Source organism: Mustelus asterias, chromosome 19 (genome assembly GCF_964213995.1).
Source record: "Mustelus asterias chromosome 19, sMusAst1.hap1.1, whole genome shotgun sequence".
NCBI classification, from domain to species: Eukaryota; Metazoa; Chordata; class Chondrichthyes; order Carcharhiniformes; family Triakidae; genus Mustelus; species Mustelus asterias.
In genome coordinates this window covers 31379652-31398634 of record NC_135819.1, presented here as the reverse complement: position 1 = coordinate 31398634, position 18983 = coordinate 31379652, and the positions used below count along the sequence as shown (strand labels likewise).

Genomic DNA, 18983 nt, shown 5'->3' with positions numbered 1-18983 from the left:
AACTTTAACAGCTATGAACTCTGTGCCCGGGGCCTACAGTAACGGTCTGGATTCGAGCATCCGGTTTTAATGTTGAGTTTTAAACTCCCACTGTTCATTTTCCATTGGGTGAATCTCCACTCACTCAACAAGGGAGTTTCTACTGCATGAAGCCACAGGGAGATATATCTATGATCCCCCCATGTGTCCGTCATAACACAACTCTGACAAAGGGTCACCAGACTCAAAACGTTGGCTCTACTCTTTCTCTACAGATATGGTCAGGCCTGCTGAGATTTTCCAGCATTTTCTGCTTTTGTTTCTGATTCCAGCATCCATGGTATTTTGCACAGTATTTGTTATAACACAAACTTTAATCATTGATTATTTAATTTATTTATTTGTGTCACAAGTAAGGTTTACAGTAACATTGCAGTGAAGTTACTGTAAAAATCCATTTGGGTGTGTGTTTGAGTTAATCCCGGACTACACACACTAAAGTCTCCCCTATGTAACTTTGTTACAGGCACTACATAAATCTAAGTTTTTTTCTTCCACCTGAATTAGGTTGATTCTCGTCCCAGGTCACGGGAGGGTCAGCATGGCCGGAACTTTATGCCAATCAGGTGGGCGCTCCAATCTCATTGCACATTGGAGGAATAATTTGGTTGGTGGGCAGGCATGAGAGTTGGAAGCACGCCTGCCGAAACTCAACCAGGTTTAGTCCATTAAGGTGCCAATTGAACGCAATTTTAAGTCTCTGGTCTGATATTTCATGGAATTTCATTTCATAGAATAGCTACAGCGCAGAAGGAGCAAACTGGGCCCATTGAGTCTGCACCAACTCTCTGACAGAGCATCTTACCCAGGCCCTCTCCCCCTGCCCAATCTCCGTAACCCTACATATTTACCCCACTGATTCCCCCCTAACCTGCACATCTTTGGTCACTAAGGGACAATTTAGCATGGCCAATCCACCAACCCTGCACATCTGTGGTCACTAAGGGACAATTTAGCATGGCCAATCCACCTAACCTGCATATCTTTGGTCACTAAGGGACAATTTAGCATGGCCAATCCACCGAACCTGCACATCTTTGTACACTAAGGGTCAATTTAGCATGGTCAATCCACCTAACTTACACATCTTTGGACACTAAGGGGCAATTTAGCATGGCCAATCCACATATCACAGACATCTTTGGGCATTGAGAGGCAATTTAGCATGGTCAATCCACCTAACCTACACATCTTTGTACACTAAGGGCCAATTTAGCATGGCGAATCCAGCTAACCTGCATATCTTTGGAGTGTGGGGGAGAAACCGGAGCACCCGGAGGAAACCCACGCAGACAGGGGGAGAACGTGCAAACTCCACAAAGACACTGACCCAAGCCGGGAATCGAACCCGGGTCCCCGGCGCTGTGAGACAGCAGTGCTAACCACTGTGCCGCCACTAGAGTTACTGTTGGTGAGCAGGCTGATTGAGTAGGTGGCCTTTACACTTTAGCTGCAACCTCAATTCAGAGCGAGCTGAAATAAAATTAAGAAATGTGTCTGGGGACTGAGGCTTGTGTTTGAATGTGCTGCCCAGACACACTTTGCAGTGTTTTACCCATCGCAATTTATATTTTACTGTTTGGCAGCTCCCTGAGACAGCTCCACAATGACTGTGCCCCTGAGGGAGCACACCGGAAACACCAGCCCGCACTCTCCCTTTACTCCGGGCCCGCCCTCCTCCCGCCCTCGCCGGCACCTTTCCCAGAGTGTGCTTCACACTGGATGGCCATTGATTAGCCAGTCAGCACATAATCGTGCTCGGGGCTGGGAACTTGTGTCACTCTCACTTCCAGCCTCGCTGAGTGTCCGAGGGACAAAAATTCAGGCCCCTGTATCTGTGGCGCTAAACTGGCACAAGACTGGTAATTTTTTCCTGAGTATTGATATCTTTCAGCACAAAGAGTGTGAGTACATGTGGGAGCTGGTGGCAAATAATGCTGCCCAGTGTCAGCAGAGAAGGAAAGGTAGGGACTGATTGCTAAGGGGTGGGGAGAAATAGTTGTCAAGGGAGGGCAGACAAGATACTGCAAGGAGACTGTGGAGGAACAGAGAGATCTTGGGGTCCATATCCACAGATCTCTAAAGGTTGCCACTCAAGTGGATAGAGCTGTGAAGAAGGCCTGTAGTGTGTTAGCTTTTATTAACAGGGGGTTGGAGTTTAAGAGCCGTGGGGTTATGCTGCAACTGTACAGGACCTTGGTGAGACCACATTTGGAATATTGTGTGCAGTTCTGGTCACCTCACTATAGGAAGGATGTGGAAGCGCTGGAAGGAGTGCAGAGGAGATTTACCAGGATGCTGCCTGGTTTGGAGGGTAGGTCATATGAGGAAAGGTTGAGGGAGCTAGGGCTATTCTCTCTGGAGCGGAGGAGGCTGAGGGGAGACTTAATAGAGGTGTATAAAATGATGAAGGGGATAGATAGAGTGAACGTTCAAAGACTATTTCCTCGGGTGGATGGAGCTATTACAAGGGGGCATAACTATAGGGTTCGTGGTGGGAGATACAGGACGGATATCAGAGGTAGGTTCTTTACGCAGAGAGTGGTTGGGGTGTGGAATGGACTGCCTGCAGTGATAGTGGAGTCAGACACTTTAGAAACATTTAAGCGGTTATTGGATAGGCACATGGAGCACACCAGGATGATAGGGAGTGGGATAGCTTGATCTTGGTTTCAGATAAAGCTCGGCACAACATCGTGGGCCGAAGGGCCTGTTCTGTGCTGTACTGTTCTATGTTCTATGTTCTATGAGAGAGGGGAAACTAGTTTGCAAGGAGAGTGGCAAATTGTATAGACGGTGGCACAGTGGTTGGCGCTGCTGCCTCACAGCACCAAGGAACAAGGTTCAATTCTGGCTTCGGGTCACTGTCTATGTGGAGTTTGTATATTCTCCTGTGTCTGCGTGGGTTTTCTCCGGGTGCTCCAGTTTCCTCCCTGCATCCACGTCTTTCAGACGTGCGGGTTAGGTGGATTGGCCATGCTAAATTGCCCCTGAGTGTCGGAGGGATTAGCAGGGTAAATATGTAGGATTGCAGGGATAGGGCCTGGGTGGGATTTGGACCAAATGGCCTCCTTCTGCACTGTAGGAGTTCTATGATTTTGTGAATGTGGAATGGTGGGGTAGAATGAAGGGAGGGCCGGCACGGTGGCACAGTGGTTAGCACTGCTGCCTCACAGCACCAGGGACCCGGGTTCAATTCCCGGCTTGGGTCACTGTCTGTGTAGAGTTTGCACGTTCTCCCTGTGTCTGCGTGGGTTTCCTCCGGGTGCTCCGGTTTCCTCCCACAGTCCGAAAGACGTGCTGGTTGGGTGGATTGGCCGTGCTAAATTCTCCCTCAGTGTATCCGAACAGACGCCGGAGTGTGGCAACTAGGGGATTTTCACAGTAACTTCACTGCAGTGTTAATGTAAGCCTACTTGTGACACTAATAAATAAACTTCAGATTAGAATTGATAGTACTAAGAGTGATGGACATGCATCGTGGAACTGGCTGGAAAGGGAAAGGACAAGAGAAGCAATGGGAAATAGCAATTGAGGGAGAGGTGAATGGATGGCAACAGATAAAATAGTGGGTAAAGGGTAATGAAAGGCTAAAGAAAGAGACAGAAGGAGAAGTGCCCTGACGTGAAGTCGCACAAAGGAAGAGGATAGGACTCGATGGGAGGAGGAGGAGAAAAGTGGGATGCTGTGTCTGGAGGGGATGCGGTGGAAGAGGGGGGTGCTTCGGGGGAGGACAGAGAGCGCCAACATAACACAGAGCAGAGGAGAAAGAGAGTTCAGGTACAACTCTGGGGGACAGAGTGCGGGGAGGGACATTAGGGTACTGGGTTACTGGGATTTCCGGGAGCCGGAATGTCAGGATGAATTTGTATCGGAGAAGGAGGAGAATGCCAACAAGAGATAGGAAAGTTGCAGGGGGGGGGGGGGGGGCGGGGGGCGGGGGGGGGGGGGGGGGGGGAGGCGGGGGGGGAGATCATTGCAATTTTTTGAGAATCAAATTCTATGAGTTGTGATAGTTGGGCCTAGGCCACTACCCTGAGGGACTCCTGCAGAGATGCCCTGGAGCTGAGATGATTGAACTCCAATCATCGCAACCATCTTCCTTTGTGTCAGGTATGACTCCAACCAGCGGAGAGTTTTCCCCCTGGTTCCTATTGACTCCAGTTTTGCTAGGGCTCCTTGATGCCATAAATGCTGCCTTGGTGTCAAGGGTAGTCACTCTCACCTCACTCTGGATTTTAACTTGGAGCAAGGTTGTAATGAGGACAGGAGCTGGGTGACTCTGACGGAACCTAAACTGAGCGTCAGTGAGCAGGTTGTTGCTGAGTAAGTGCCGCTTGATAACTCTGTCGATGACCCTTTCCATCACTTTACTGATGATCGAGAGTAGACTGATGGAGTGACAATTAGCTAGATTGGATTTGTCTCGTTTCGTGTGGACAAGACATACCCGAGCAATTTTCCACATTGCCGGGTAGATACCAGTGTTGTAGCTGTACTGGAACAGCTTGGCTAACTAAGGGCACATTTAGTTCTGGAGCACAAGTCTTCAGTACTACTGCCAGAATATTGTCACGATCCAAAGCCTGTGCAGTATCCATGCCTCCAGTAGTTCCCTGTGGAGTGAATCAAATTGGTTGAAGATTTCGCCTGTGATGCTGGGGCCTCTGGGAGAGACCGAGATGGATCATCTATTTGACACTTCTAGCTGAAGATGGTAGTCACTGCTTCCACTTAATCTTTTACACAGATATGCTGAGATCCTCCATCATGGAGGATGGGGATATTTGTGGAGCCCCCTCCGCCAGTTAGTTGTTTAATTGTCCACCATCATTAGATCTGGAAATTTCTCCCCAATATCTTGACCAATATTTATCTCTCAACTAATATTACTCCAAAAAGAATCCAGTCACTATTGCATTGCTGTTTGTGGGAGCTTCCTTTGCGCAAATTGACTGCCTGTTGGTTGCATTTCAACAGTTTATACTTCACAAATATTGCATGTCATTGGTTGTGGTGAGGTTGTTCGTGACAGGAACTATATAAACTCAAGTTTTTTTCCTTCATTTTCAGTTTCTTGCGATCTACCCTATCAAACACTTGAAGTTTTTTAAAGTTTATTTATTAGTGTCACAAGTAGGTTTACATTAACACTGCAATGAAGTTACTGTGAAAATCCACTAGTTGCCACACTCCGGCGCCTGTTCGGGTACACTGAGAAAGAATTTAGCATGGCCAATGCACCTAACCAGCACGTCTTTCAGACTGTGGGAGGAAACCGGAGCACCCAGAGGAAACCCACGCAGACACGGGGAGAATGTGCAGACTCTGCACAGACAGTGACCCAAGCCGGGAATCAAACCCGGATCCCTGGCGCTGTGAGACAGCAGTGCTAACCACTGTGCCATTGGCTTTTCCTCATGAGATACTTTCCTCAATCTGCACCTTTCAGCTTCACACGAAACGTGCGCAATTAGGTCACACCAGCTGCAGTATAACTTCTGTCTGGTGTGAAGCTTAAGCTGAAAGAGTTTAGACATTCCACGATATCTTTTAAAGCCTTATTTGAAGTTTTCTTTTTGAAATGTGCAAGAGAGTTGTCAGAGAGACATGTTGGGATTTGGGTACTTGGTCCCATAAACGTCACTCCCTCAATTTTCTATTGTAAAGTGAATGGAGGGTGCTATTTGTCACAGAACCAGTGCACCAGGAAAGCTGTAAAGATACAAATGTACCTCATTGTTTGTGTGGTGCTGTGTACAGATAGGATTTGTTTAAATTAGGCAGATAACAGTGAGGCAGCAGTACACCGATCACTGATTCTGCAGAGAAGAGGAAACACAGGACTCAGTCAGCTATTGAATGAAAACACCCCGTGACTAGTCTACTATCACCTTTCCATGGCTTTATCTGAAGTAAAACAGGATATAAAACAATGGGGGGGAAGAAACTCTCAGTATTTCGAAACATTCATTAACACATCACAACCTCCAGCCACGTCATTAAAGTTCAAAATGTCAAGTGGGAAAGGTGACAGTTTAAAATTCACACAGGAAATCACCTATCTTTCTGGGAACTTCATTTTTTGTGTTGTTGTCAACGTCTAATAAATACAAGATGCAAAATCCTCATGGAGAACATATTCATTTCACTGCTCAAATGATTTGGGTGAATCTGTTTAAAACCTCTGCTGTCAGATGGCAAGTTATTAATCCCAGGAGGACATAGCACTGATGAGGACTTACCAAACTGACATCTGCCACAAGTCTTAGAGACAACTCCTAAATATCCCTCAATAAGACAGACGGCCATCACAACATACAGGCTGCAGATTTAAATATTTGCTGTGTGAATAAAGCTGTGTTAAGGGTAAGATCCTGGCATGGATAGAGGATTGGCTGACTGGCAGAAGGCAGAGAGTGGGGATAAAGGGGTCTTTTTCAGGATGGCAGCCGGTGATTAGTGATGTGCCTCAGGGGTCGGTGCTGGGACCACAACTTTTCACAACATTCATTAACGATTTGGAGGAAGGAACTGAAGGCACTGTTGCTAAGTTTGCAGATGATGCAAAGATATGTAGAGGGACAGGTAGTATTGAGGAAGCGGGGGGCTGCAGAAAGACTTGGACAGGTTAGGAGAGTGGGCAAAGAAGTGGCAGATGGAATGCAATGTGGAAAAGTGTGAGGTTATGCACTTTGGAAGGAGGAATGGAGACATAGACTTTTCTAAATAGGAAAATGCTTAGGAAATCAGAAACACAAAGGGACTTGGGAGTCATTGTTCAAGATTCTCTTAAGGTTAACGTGCAGGTTCAGTCGGCAGTTAGGAAGGCAAATGCAATATTAGCATTCAGGTCGACAGGGCTAGAATACAAGAGCAGGGATGTACTTCTGAGGCTGTATAAGGCTCTGGTCAGACCCCATTTGAAGTACTGTGAGCAGTTTTGGGCCCCATTTCTAAGGAAGGATGTGCTGGCCTTGGAAAGGGTCCAAAGGAGGTTCACAAGAATGATCCCTGGAATGAAGAGCTTGCCGTATGAGGAATGGTTGAGGACTCTGGGTCTGTACTCATTGGAGTTTAGAAGGATGAGGGGAGACCTTATTGAAACTTACAGAATACTGCGAGGCCCGGATAGAGTGGACATGGAGAGGATGTTTCCGCTGGTAGGAAAAACTAGAACCAGAGGCCACAACCTCAGGCTAAAGGGGCGATCCTTTAAAAACAGAGATGAGGAGGAATTTCTTCAGCCAGAGAGTGGTGAATCTGTGGAACTCTTTGCCGCTGAAGGCTGTGGAGGCCAGGTCATTGAGTGTCTTTAAGACAGAGATAGATAGATTCTTGATTGATAAGGGGATCAGGGGTTACAGGGAAAAGGCAGGAAAATGGGGATGAGAAAAATATCAGCCATGATTGAGTGGCAGAGCAGACTTGATGGGCTGAGTGGCCTAATTCTACTCCTTTGTCTTATGTCTTATGATCTTATGGAGCTCAGGCTACTTAAATTGGCATCTTCAAAACATCAGCAAACAAGACAATTGGCGTTCTTATCGTTGTTAGGGTTGATTTGATTTGATTTATTATTGTCGCATGCATTAGTATACAATAAAAAGTATTGTTTTCTGCGCTACACAGACGAAGCATACCGTACTTAGAGAAGGAAAGGAGAGAGTGCAGAATGTAATGTTACAGTTACAGAAACATCAACTTAATGCGAGGTAGGCCGATTCAAAAGTCTGACAGCAGCAGGGAAGAAGCTGTTCTTGAGTCGATTGGTATGCTACCTCAGACTTTTGCATCTTTTTCCCGATGGAAGAAGGTGGAAGAGAGAATGTCAGGGGTGCGTGGGTTCCTTAATTATGCTGGCTGCTTTTCCGAGGCAGCGGGAAGTGTAGGCAGAGTCAATGGATGGGAGGCTGGTTTGCGTGATGGATTGGGCTACATTCATGACCTTTTGTAGTTCCTTGCGGTCTTGGGCAGAGCAGGAGCCATACCAAGCTGTGATGCAACCAGAAAGAATGCTTTCTACGGTGTATCTGTAAAAGTTGGTGAGAGTCGTAGCTGACATGCCAAATTTCCTTAGTCTTCTGAGAAAGTAGAGGCGTTGGTGGGCTTTCTTAACTATAGCATCTGCATGGAGGGACCAGGACAGGTTGTTGGTGATCTGGACATCTAAAAACCTGAAGCTCTGGACCCTTTCTACTTCGTTCCCATTGATGTCGACAGGGGCATGTTCTTCTCTATGCTTCCTGAAGCCGTAGACAATCTCCTTTGTCTTGTTGACATTGAGGGAGAGATTATTGTTGCCGCACCAGTTCGCCAGATTCTCTATCACATTCCTGTACTCTGTCTCGCCGTTGTTTGAGATCTGACCCACTACGGTGGTGTCATCAGCAAACTTGAAAATGCTGGAGGGGAATTTGGCCGCACAGTCATTGTCACTGTTTTTTGAGCCAACAATCTCCAGTGTCATCAAATTCCAGACAATGTTTTCACAGAATCCAAGCACTGAGTTTCACTGTTTCAAAGTAAATCTGCCACTTTGATTGGTGACCTGGAATAAGGAAAGGAGAGATTTTCCAGCCTGGGGGAATGCTGGCAAGCTTTGGCATTTCTATCCTCAGAACGTGGGCGTCACTGGCGAAGCCTGCGTTTATTGCCCTCCTTGGCTGAGGAGGGGGCAGTGGGCTGAGGAGGGGGCCGTGGGCCTTCTTGAACTGCTTCAGGTCGTGTGATGAAGGTACTCCCACCACCTGCCCCCTATCCCTCCCCACTGCTCAGTGCGCAGCTCTAACCCAATGTCTATGAAGGAACAGCAATGTATCTCTAAGTTAGGAAGGTGGGCAACTTAGAGGTGATGGGTGTTCCCATGCACCCTTGCCCTTCCAGCAGGTGGATGCTGCAGTTTTTGGAGGTGCTGTTGAGAATATAGATACTTAATACGGGGAATAGAGGGATATAAGCAGTTGATTTAGATAGGTAAACGTAATCAGTGCATGCTTGGCAGGCCGAAGGGTCTGTTCCTGTGCTCTACTGTTCTTGGTTCTTTGTTCTTTATCACTTCAAGGCAAGTCCATTTATTTATATTCCCCTGGGGGTTATCTATTTGAAAGGATTACAGAAAGATTAAGAAGATTCATTCTGTGTGTATGAGATGAGCTGTAGAGATAGATTAGAGAAGCTCAAATATTATCATCTTGAAAGAAGCAATTGAGAGGGCGGGTCCTTCTCAAAGCACCAAATAAATTAAATGCTGCGGCTAAGATAGAAACAAAATGCTTCTTCAGAGCAACTCAAAGAAATAGATAAATAGAAACTAGTCCAAAGGATGAATATCAGGAATAGATTCTTTACTCATACAATATTGTTTGCATTATAAGGGGGGTAAGGAAAGCTATTGGGGTCATTAAACATAAAGGGGGCGCATTTTCGGGTGCAACGCAATCGTAAAGTGGGGTGTAAAGCGATTAACATGATTGGTGCCATTTTACGAGTGCCGGCACAGTCAGCCTCTCGCCAGGCTTGCCCCCCTTTATGACCTTGCCGGGAAAGGTTAGCGCCGGCAAGGAATAGACATGCTCCGCATGAACAGGGAGCAGTTGACCTGCCCTCGCTAATGGAACCGGAGGCCATTGAGGCTCCCAGGGGAGGCCAAGGGCCAGGAGGGGTGCCCCTTGGGCAGTGCCAACCAGGCAGTGCAAAGGGCAGGGGTGAATGGGGGAGGGACTCGTGGGGGAGTGGGAACAGTGGAGGCAGGGCTAGTGGGGAAGGGGCCAGTGGGGTAGGGAAAATGTGTGGAGGGACCTGTAACGATCGGTGGGGGGAGGAAGAGGGGGCCCGCTGCCACTCTGCAGCAATCGGTGGGAGGAGGGCAGCGGGGCTGTGATCAGTGGGGGAGGATGACATGTCCACGATCGGTTGGGGAAGGGGGGCAGCGATCTGTATGGATGGCGGGGGAATCGGTGGGTGGTATATCTCAGGCCGCGAGACCCTGTGATTGCGGGGGGGTGCGGGGGGGGGGGGGGGGGGGGTGGAGGTGGATGGGGGGAGGGAAAGAGCTACTTCAGGTTGCCTGCACTAGCAGGGGTCTGAGAGCTCTCTCTTTGTCTGTTGGATCCCTGCTACTTCTAATGCGCATGTGCAGCATCAGAGGCCTGCACATGCGCACTACCTCCCTCTGCAGGGTTTCGGGCAGGTTAAGCCACACCCACAGGCTTCGGCAGTAACAGGCAGGCTCAGGACTTTACAGGCTGAGTGTGTATGGGGTGGTGTGTATGGGGTGGCCTGAAATCACGCCCAAAAGACGGATCCGAAATTCTCCAAGTTTGAAGTCTGCCCATCTCTTTGACAAATGTTGGTAAAATAGTCCCCAAAGTATCAGCCTAAATAATTCAATCATGTTCAAAAAAAAACGACACTGATCTGCTGTTTGACCTTATATCACCTTAGGATTAGGATGGATCTGGAATGCACTGTCTGAGAGTGAGGTGGAGACAGATTCACACAGCGAGTGGTTAGGATCTGGAATGTACTGTCTGAGAGTGTGGTGGAGGCAGATTCACACAGCGAGTGGTTAGGATCTGGAATGTACTGTCTGAGAATGTGGTGGAGACAGATTCACACAGCGAGTGGTTAGGATCTGGAATGTACTGTCTGAGAGTGTGGTGGGGACAGATTCATACAGCGAGTGGTTAGGATCTGCAATGTACTGTCTCAGAGTGTGGTGGAGACAGATTCATACAGCGAGTGGTTAGGGTCTGGAACGTATTGTCTGAGAGTGTGGTGGAGGCAGATTCACACAGCGTGTGGTTAGGATCTGGAATGCACTGTCTGAGAGTGTGGTGGAGACAGATTCATACAGTGAACACTGTGGGCGGCACGGTAGCACAGTGGTTAGCACTGCTGCTTCATAGCTCCAGGGACCTGGGTTCGATTCCCGGCTTGGGTCACTGTCTGTGTGGAGTTTGCACATTCTACTCGTGTCTGCGTGGGTTTCCTCCGGGTGCACCGGTTTCCTCCCACGGTCCAAACATGTGCGGGTTAGGTTGATTGTTCATGCTAAAAATTGCCCTTAGTGTCCTGAGATGTGTAGGTTAGAAGGATTAGTGGGAGAATATATAGGGATATGGGGGTAGGGCCTGGGTGGGATTGTGGTCAGTGCAGAATTGATGGGCCGAATGTCCTCTTTCTGTACTGTAGGGTTTCTATGATGATTTCTATGATTTGGGATCCAGAACGCACTGTCTGAGAGTGTGGTGGAAACAGATTCACACAGCGAGTGGTTAGGATCTGGAATACACTGTCTGAGAGTGTGGTGGAGACAGATTCACACAGTGAGTGGTTAGGATCTGGAATACACTGTCTGAGAGTGTGGTGGAGACAGATTCACACAGTGAGTGGTTAGAATCTGGGATACACTGTCTGAGAGTGTGGTGGAGACAGATTCACACAGCAAGTGGTTAGGATTTGGAATGCACTGTCTGAGAGTGTGGTGGAGACAGATTCACACAGTGAGTGGTTAGGATCTGGGATACACTGTCTGAGAGTGTGGTGGAGACAGATTCACACAGCGAGTGGTTAGGATCTGGAACGTACTGTCTGAGAGTGTGGTGGAGACAGATTCACACAGCAAGTGGTTAGCATTTTCAATGCACTGTCTGAGAGTGCGGTAGAGATAGATTCATACAGCGAGTGGTTAGGATCTGGAATGTACTGTCTGAGAGTGTGGTGGAGACAGATTCACACAGCAAGTGGTTAGCATTTTCAATGCACTGTCTGAGAGTGCGGTAGAGATAGATTCATACAGCGAGTGGTTAGGATCTGGAATGTACTGTCTGAGAGTGTGGTGGAGACAGACTCACACAGCGAGTGGTTAGGATCTGGGATACACTGTCTGAGAGGGTGGTGGAGACAGATTCACACAGCGAGCGGTTACGATCTGGAATGCACTGTCTGAGGGTGTGGCAGAGACAGATTCACACAGTGAGTGGTTAGGATCTGGAATGTACTGTCTGAGAGTGCGATGGAGACAGATTCAACCAGCAAGTGGTTAGCATCAGGAATGTACTGTCTGAGAGAATGGTGGAGACACATTCACACAGCGAGTGGTTAGCATTTTCAATGCACTGTCTGAGAGTGTGGTGGAGACAGGTTCATACAGCGAGTGGTTAGGATCTGGAACATACTGTCTGAGAGTGTGGTGGAGACAGATTCACACAGCAAGTGGTTAGCATTTTCAATGCACTGTCTGAGAGTGCGGTAGAGACAGATTCATACAGCGAGTGGTTAGGATCCGGAACGTACTGTCTGAGAGTGTGGTGGAGACAGATTCACACAGCGAGTGGTTAGGATCCGGAACGTACTGTCTGAGAGTGTGGGGGAGACAGATTCACACAGTGAGTGGTTAGGATCTGGAATGCACTGTCTGAGAGTGTGGTGGAGACAGATTCCCACTGAGTGGTTAAGATCTGGAATGCACTGTCTGTTTCAACTAGTGAATCATTAAAAAGATGGGTAACCAATTTTAATTAATTTATTTTTCCTCTGTTCTTGCAAAATATGCTTCTCTTCGACTGAACAATGGACTTTTGTTACAATTGAGGTTTTCTTGTAAAATAAATTCATTGACATTACATTGTCAAGAAGCTTGAATAAAGATTTAAGAATCGGATAAATTAAAGCCTCAGGAAGTTTGGATAAAATTAATTCTGAAGAATGTGGTGAAAGAGGAAGTGATAAGATTGGAGCTGTCTGAAGAGATTTTGATGTGCAAATTTGCTTAGCAACAGGGTAAACATGTTCTTAGTTCAGTGAAACGGGAAACAATAGAGTATAGAATATAGCTGTTAAATCTGCAAAAGAGACGAGTTCAATGTAGAGAGATAAGGATGCAGTTAACACCTATATACTAAAGGATGGTTACATGCTAGGAGTATAGTAAGGGGCTGAGTACATAAGACTGTGTCCTCAGCCCCTAACTCTCCTCCTTATACACCAATGACTGTGTGGTCAAATTCCCCTCCAACTCGATTTTTGAATTTGCTCTTGACATCACCATCGTAGTGGGTCGGATCTCAAACAATGATGAGACAGAGTACAGGATAGAGATAGAAAATCTGGTGAACTGGTGCAACGACAATAATCTCTCCCTCAATGTCACAAGACGAAGGAGATAGTCATCGACATCAGGAAGCGCAATGGAAAACATGCCCCCATCGACATCAATGGGGATGAAGTAGAAATGGTCGAAAACTTCAAGTTTTTGGGTGTCCAGATCAGCAACAACCTGTTCTGCTCCCCCCCATGCCGACACTATAAGAAAGCCCACCAATGCCTCTATTTTCTCAGAAGACTCAGGAAATTTGGCATGTCTGCCATGACCCTCATCAGTTTTTACAGATGCACCATAGAAAGCATTCTTTCCCATTGTACCACAGCTTGGTATGGCTCCTGCTCTGTCCAAGACCGCAAGAAACTACACAAAGGGTCATGAATGTAGCCCAATCCATCACGCGAACCAGCCTCCCATCCATTGATTCTGTCCACACTTCCCTCTGCCTCAGAAAAGCAGCCAGCATAATCAAGGACCCCACGCACCTCAAACATTCTCTCTTTCACCTTCTTCCGTCAGGGAAAAGATTCAAAAATCTGAGATCACGTACCAACCGACTCAAAAACAGCTTCTTCCCTGCTGCCATCAGACTTTTGAATGGACCATCCTTATATTAAATTGATCTTTCTGTACACCCTAGCTATGACTGTAACACTACATTCTGCACTCTCTCATTTCCTTCTCTATGAATGGTATGCTTTGTCTGTATAGCGCGCAAGAAACAATACTTTTCACTGTATACTATACATGTGACAATAATAAATCAGATCAAATCAAAAGCCTGGCTTCTAAGGTGAGTCATTCAGATAGATGGAGGTCAAAAGAGAAATATGGTCCACCAGTAGCAGAGGTGGTTACAATCATATCATAGCTACACTGAACTGGACAGAGGAACACTCCCAGAAAGCAGGATTCTAGACTATCAGTTGCTGATTTGAAAAATCTACAAGACAAGCCACACTGAACCAAATAAAGGCCTCCTAAACTTAAAGATAACCTGTGGGTGGTAACCATTTGCTGGAACTAGCTCACTGAGTTATACTGTATAGGATGATTGTTTTGGGACAAGGGATATTTCTCAGAGTTCAGGGGCATAGATAGAAGGGAACAGGGTTAATTCCAGAATATAGTGCATGTGCGTGTGTAGCCATTATTGTGGTTCAGTTTACTTTTGTTTTGCATTGTGACCTTTCTTGCTGTGGATTTTTACCCATTAATATACATTCCTTTATTTGAGTGGTTATGACAAGGCTGGACCATCCCCTCACTGGTTGCATATCTTTCCTCTCATTATACCACATTGTAAAAAATACCCTCTTAAGAACCAGCATTCCAAGTTACCCTTCTGGGTTTTGGAATACCCTCACATTTAAGTGGGGTTCTTAACAAAATAGCTAATATTAATTTTAACCATCGACACACATCATGTACCAACAGTTTATCCGTGGGGGACGTTTGCAATGACAAAGGCCATTAGGATGGCTAATCAGTCACCTCTCAAGCATATTTCAAATAAAATACATTCATTCAAGACCAAGTAAATATTTGAGAAATTTTACTTGTTAAAAAAGAAAATGCTTTCACTCCCTTCCCCTTTTACAGCTTCCTTTTTGATTTTAATATTGTGACGGTTCCCAGTCCCCTTCCAAATGGGCAATGTGAGTGAAACATTTACTACTTTGCAGTTGCTATCACAACTTTTCTACCTCTGAGAGATTAACTCATCTGAAAACAGGGGCAGAAACCATTGACTTCCAACTTTCTCATTCCTTGGGCATTTTCGTTGCTATACAGCATGTTTCAAGAATGTTTGAAGAATGAAAGACTTGCATTCACATCATGCCTTTCACAGAATCCGAACATCCCAGAGACAGGGCAGCGCAAGCAAAAAGAAGCATTTGGAAAAGGATTGCCAGTACTGTACCCCCATTCCAAGCTGGTCCGTCATGTTTTTCACTTTTTGTATATAATGACAGAATCGTTCATTCAGCTCCTGTAGCTGAGCTTTCTCCGACTTTTGGCCAACGGATCCACAATCTGCCATCTTGTTAGCTGCAGGAAATAAGTAATGTGAAAGGTTCAGCGAATAACGGGAATCGCGTCGCAAACTCTGGGCTCACTACGCATCCGAACTTATCCCATCCAGGCAGCACAGTGACACAGTGAATAGCACTGTTGCCCTACAGCTCCAGGGACCTAGGTTCGATTCCCGGCTTGGGTCACTGTCCGTGTGGAATTTGCAGATTTTCCCCGTGTCTGCGTGGGTTTCTTCCGAGTGCTCCGGTTTCCTCCCACACTCCAAAGATGTGCGGGTTAGGTGGATTGGTCATGCTAAATGGTCCCTTAGTGTCAGGAGGATTAGCTAGGGTAAATGCATGTGGTTATGGGGTTGGGGTCTGGGTGGGATTGTGGTCGGTGCAGACGCGATGGGCCGAATGGCCTCCTTCTGCACTGTAGGGATTCAATGATACTGCATTTTAAGCTGACACCAAAGCTGCGGTTTAGATTGGACAACTTGCTGGCCCGGGGCAGAGTGAGCTGGAACCTCAGCTGGAACCTCAGGTGGTGGCAATGGATAACCCTCGTCTTCCCAGAGTTCATCAGAACTGGCAAGACAAAAGAGTCTCACGGGAGGCACCCGTGCAGTTCACCATACTGCAAGCTGTATACCAACTGTGCATTGAGGGATTGGAATCCATTCTTCAAGAAATAAAAAGACTCCTTGCATGGGTCTGAATGTGTCCCACCTCTGCTAACCCTGAATCTTGGGGAGGCCTCAGAACACAATGCAAACAGTGAAGTTTATTGATTCATGTCCCAAGTAGGCTTACATTAACACTGCAATGAATTACTGTGAAAATCCCCAGCTGAGAGAAGCTGCAAGCTCAGAAACATTCTGACCACTGAACTCTCGCTCCCCAGCACATAAACCCTCATCTTTCTAGGTTGGTAGTCACCAGATTCTTTTTCCAAAAAGGATTGGATTTTAAAAACGCCAAGGAATTTGTTATCTTACCTGAATATTCTGTAAATTTGGACTGCGCTAAAATAATACTGTTTGGTTTCAGAGATATATAAATATATATATATATATCTATGTACCATCATATGACTATATATACCATCATATGAATATATATATATACATATATATACCACCATCATGACTATATGTGTACCATTATATGACTATATATACACATATGTACCATCAAATGACTATAGATGTACTATCATATGTAGAAGTGAAGATGATGATAGACTGAACAGGACGTCAGGTGTCAGGTTTAGCTCCGTTGGTAACTCTCTCCCCCCTGAGCCAGGAGCTTGAGTCAAGGCTGCTGCTAGAATTTGAGCATGTAGCCCAGGCAGGCCGTCCAGTGCAGTGGTACAGGAATGCTGCACTGTTGGAGGTGCTATGTTTTGAATGAGGTGTGAAACCAAGCTTCTATCTGCTCAATCCCGAGACACTGTTCAAAAAGCAGTAATATTTGCCACTCTCCTAACACCGGATTACATTTGGAAAGAAGAACTTCGATTTATTTTGTGCTTTTTAGGACCTCAGGATGTCCCAGAATGTTTCACAGCAATAGAATACATTACGTGAAACCCCCAAACACTCCCTCCCCCTATCATCCACCCACCCCATCCCCAGCAACCCCCACCCCCCCCCCCCCCCAACCCTGCAGCCCCCTTCCCCCCAACCCTGCAGCCCCGGGGGTGAGGACACTTTACCCGCACCGCCTCCGCTGCCGCTCCGGGACCGCCAGCGCCTGTGTTGTCCCGTTTCCATGGAGCAGCGGCTGGGAGAGAGGGAGGAAGTTAGCGAGTGAGTGAGGGAGGGAGAAATTGAGTGAAGGAGGGAGAGAGGGAGAGGGCAGTCTTCGCAGCCAGTTTGCAGGCATTAGGGAGCAGGGGGACTGAGTCCCGGCTCCGGTAAAGCGGGAGCCTGACACTGTCCATGTAACAGCGTCTGTCTGTTCACCTGTAAGTCTATTCGCCTGCCTGTCTGTCTGTCCCTCTGTCTGTCTGTCCTTCTGTCTTCTGCCCCTCTGTCTGTCTGCTCCTCTGTCCATCTGTGTCCCTCTGACTGCCTGTCCCTTTGTCTGTTCCTCTGTCTTTCCACCCGTCTGTCCATCCCTCTATCTGCTGCCCTTCTGTCTGTCTGTCCACCCATCTGTCCCTCTGTCTGTCTATCCACTTGACTGTCCTTCTGTCTGTCTGGCTGTTCACCTGTCAGTTTAAATGTCTGTCTGTCCATCTCCTATTTTTCTATTTATCTCTCAGGAGGTTTATCTGTTAGTCTGTCTGTCGACCTGCCTGCCTGTCTATTTGCTTATCTATCTGTCTGTCCATCTATCCCTCTAACCGCCTATTCATCCACCTGTCAATGTTGCTATCTATCAATCATAAAAGGCCCATATAAACATCTACACATCATTTGAATTTTATATTAGTCCTTATTTATGCATATGAGAAAGTTTCTCTTTGTAACAGAAAATGTTCCAAAAGAACATTTGTTACTAAGAATATTTTTATTGGTATTGAGGTTTCGAAAAGTGTACAGAGGTGGTGGATATCAAACTATTTCCTATTTTAAAGTATCCTGGTTATCCAGATAGACTCAAAGAACTGGGTCATTATGCAGTGATGCAGAATGAGGAGTGATTGGGGCTTACAAGGGCATTAGATTATAAGTGTTTTAAGTTTTGATTGAATAGATTCAGAAGGAGTAGGCAACACTTTTTTTAAAGTTATACAAGAGCAGGAATAAATTTAATGTCAGTTTGTGGTTCGAATTCCAGAGAATGGTCGGGGCTGTGGAACCGGCTGTCGGGTAACACATCAACACAGTTATGCTGGAGTCAAATGAAAGCCAGATCTATTTCTGAGTGAAGTGGAGACCGTTTCATATCAAGCTGATATGATCAACCTTGTCAAGTTAATCACAGTTAGAGTGATGTCCTGGACAGGAGGTTGGGTGATAAATTCTCCAGATTTCTGTCCTTAATCGGCATTGGGCTTTTATGTATTTACTGGGGCCCTGGAAGGGCAATGACATGGAGGTGACTCTTTATAAATACAAGGAATCTCGGTGTGTTGGATCCACTGTGAGTGAATTCAACCCACAATCACAGATTTAATAGAAGTTGCTATGATTCACCACATAGAATCATAGAATCATTACAGTGCAGAAGGAGGCTATTCGGCCCATTAAGTCTGCGCTGACTCTCCGACAGATCAATTTACCCAGGCCCTATCTCCATAACCCCATACAATTGGGGCGGCACGATAGCACAGTGGTTAGCACTGCTGCTTCACAGCTCCAGGGACCTGGGTTCGATTCCTGGCTTGGGTCACTGTCTGTGTGGAGTTTGCACATTCTCCTCGTGTCTGTGTGGGTTTCCTCCGGGTGCTCCGGTTTCCTCCCACAGTCCAAAGATGTGCGGGTTAGGTTGATTGGCCATGCTAAAATTGCCCCTTAGTGTCCTGAGATACGTAGGTTAGAGGGATTAGCAGGTAAATATGTAGGGATAAGGGGGTAGGGCCTGGGTGGGATTGTGGTCGGTGCAGACTCGATGGGCCGAATGGCCTCTTTCTGCACTGTAGGGTTTCTATGATTTATACTTGAATTACCCTCTAATCCCCCTAACCTGCACATTTTTGGCCACTAAAGGACAATTTAGCATGACCAATCCACCTAACCTGCACATCTTTGGACACTCAGGAGCAATTTAGCATGGCCAATCCACCTAACGTACACATCTTTGAACTGTGGGAGGAAACCGGAGCATGTGCACCAAATGTTTAGCATTTCACAACCTACCTGTGCTTG

At 46.6% G+C, this 18983-nt stretch overlaps 1 protein-coding gene across 1 annotated transcript in view; it reads right to left on the bottom strand.

Moving 5' to 3' along the window:
- LOC144507601 (uncharacterized) overlaps window positions 1–17199 on the bottom strand; it is a 61264-nt gene extending 44065 nt beyond the window's left edge. The window contains exons 1-2 of the mRNA XM_078234756.1: window positions 17133–17199; window positions 15072–15199 (exon numbers count right to left, since the gene is read on the bottom strand). Coding sequence (XP_078090882.1) covers window positions 15072–15191 — 120 coding nt within the window. The 5' untranslated portion in view covers window positions 15192–15199; window positions 17133–17199. The remainder of the gene's footprint in view (window positions 1–15071; window positions 15200–17132) is intronic.
- Between the last annotated feature and the right edge of the window lie 1784 nt (window positions 17200–18983).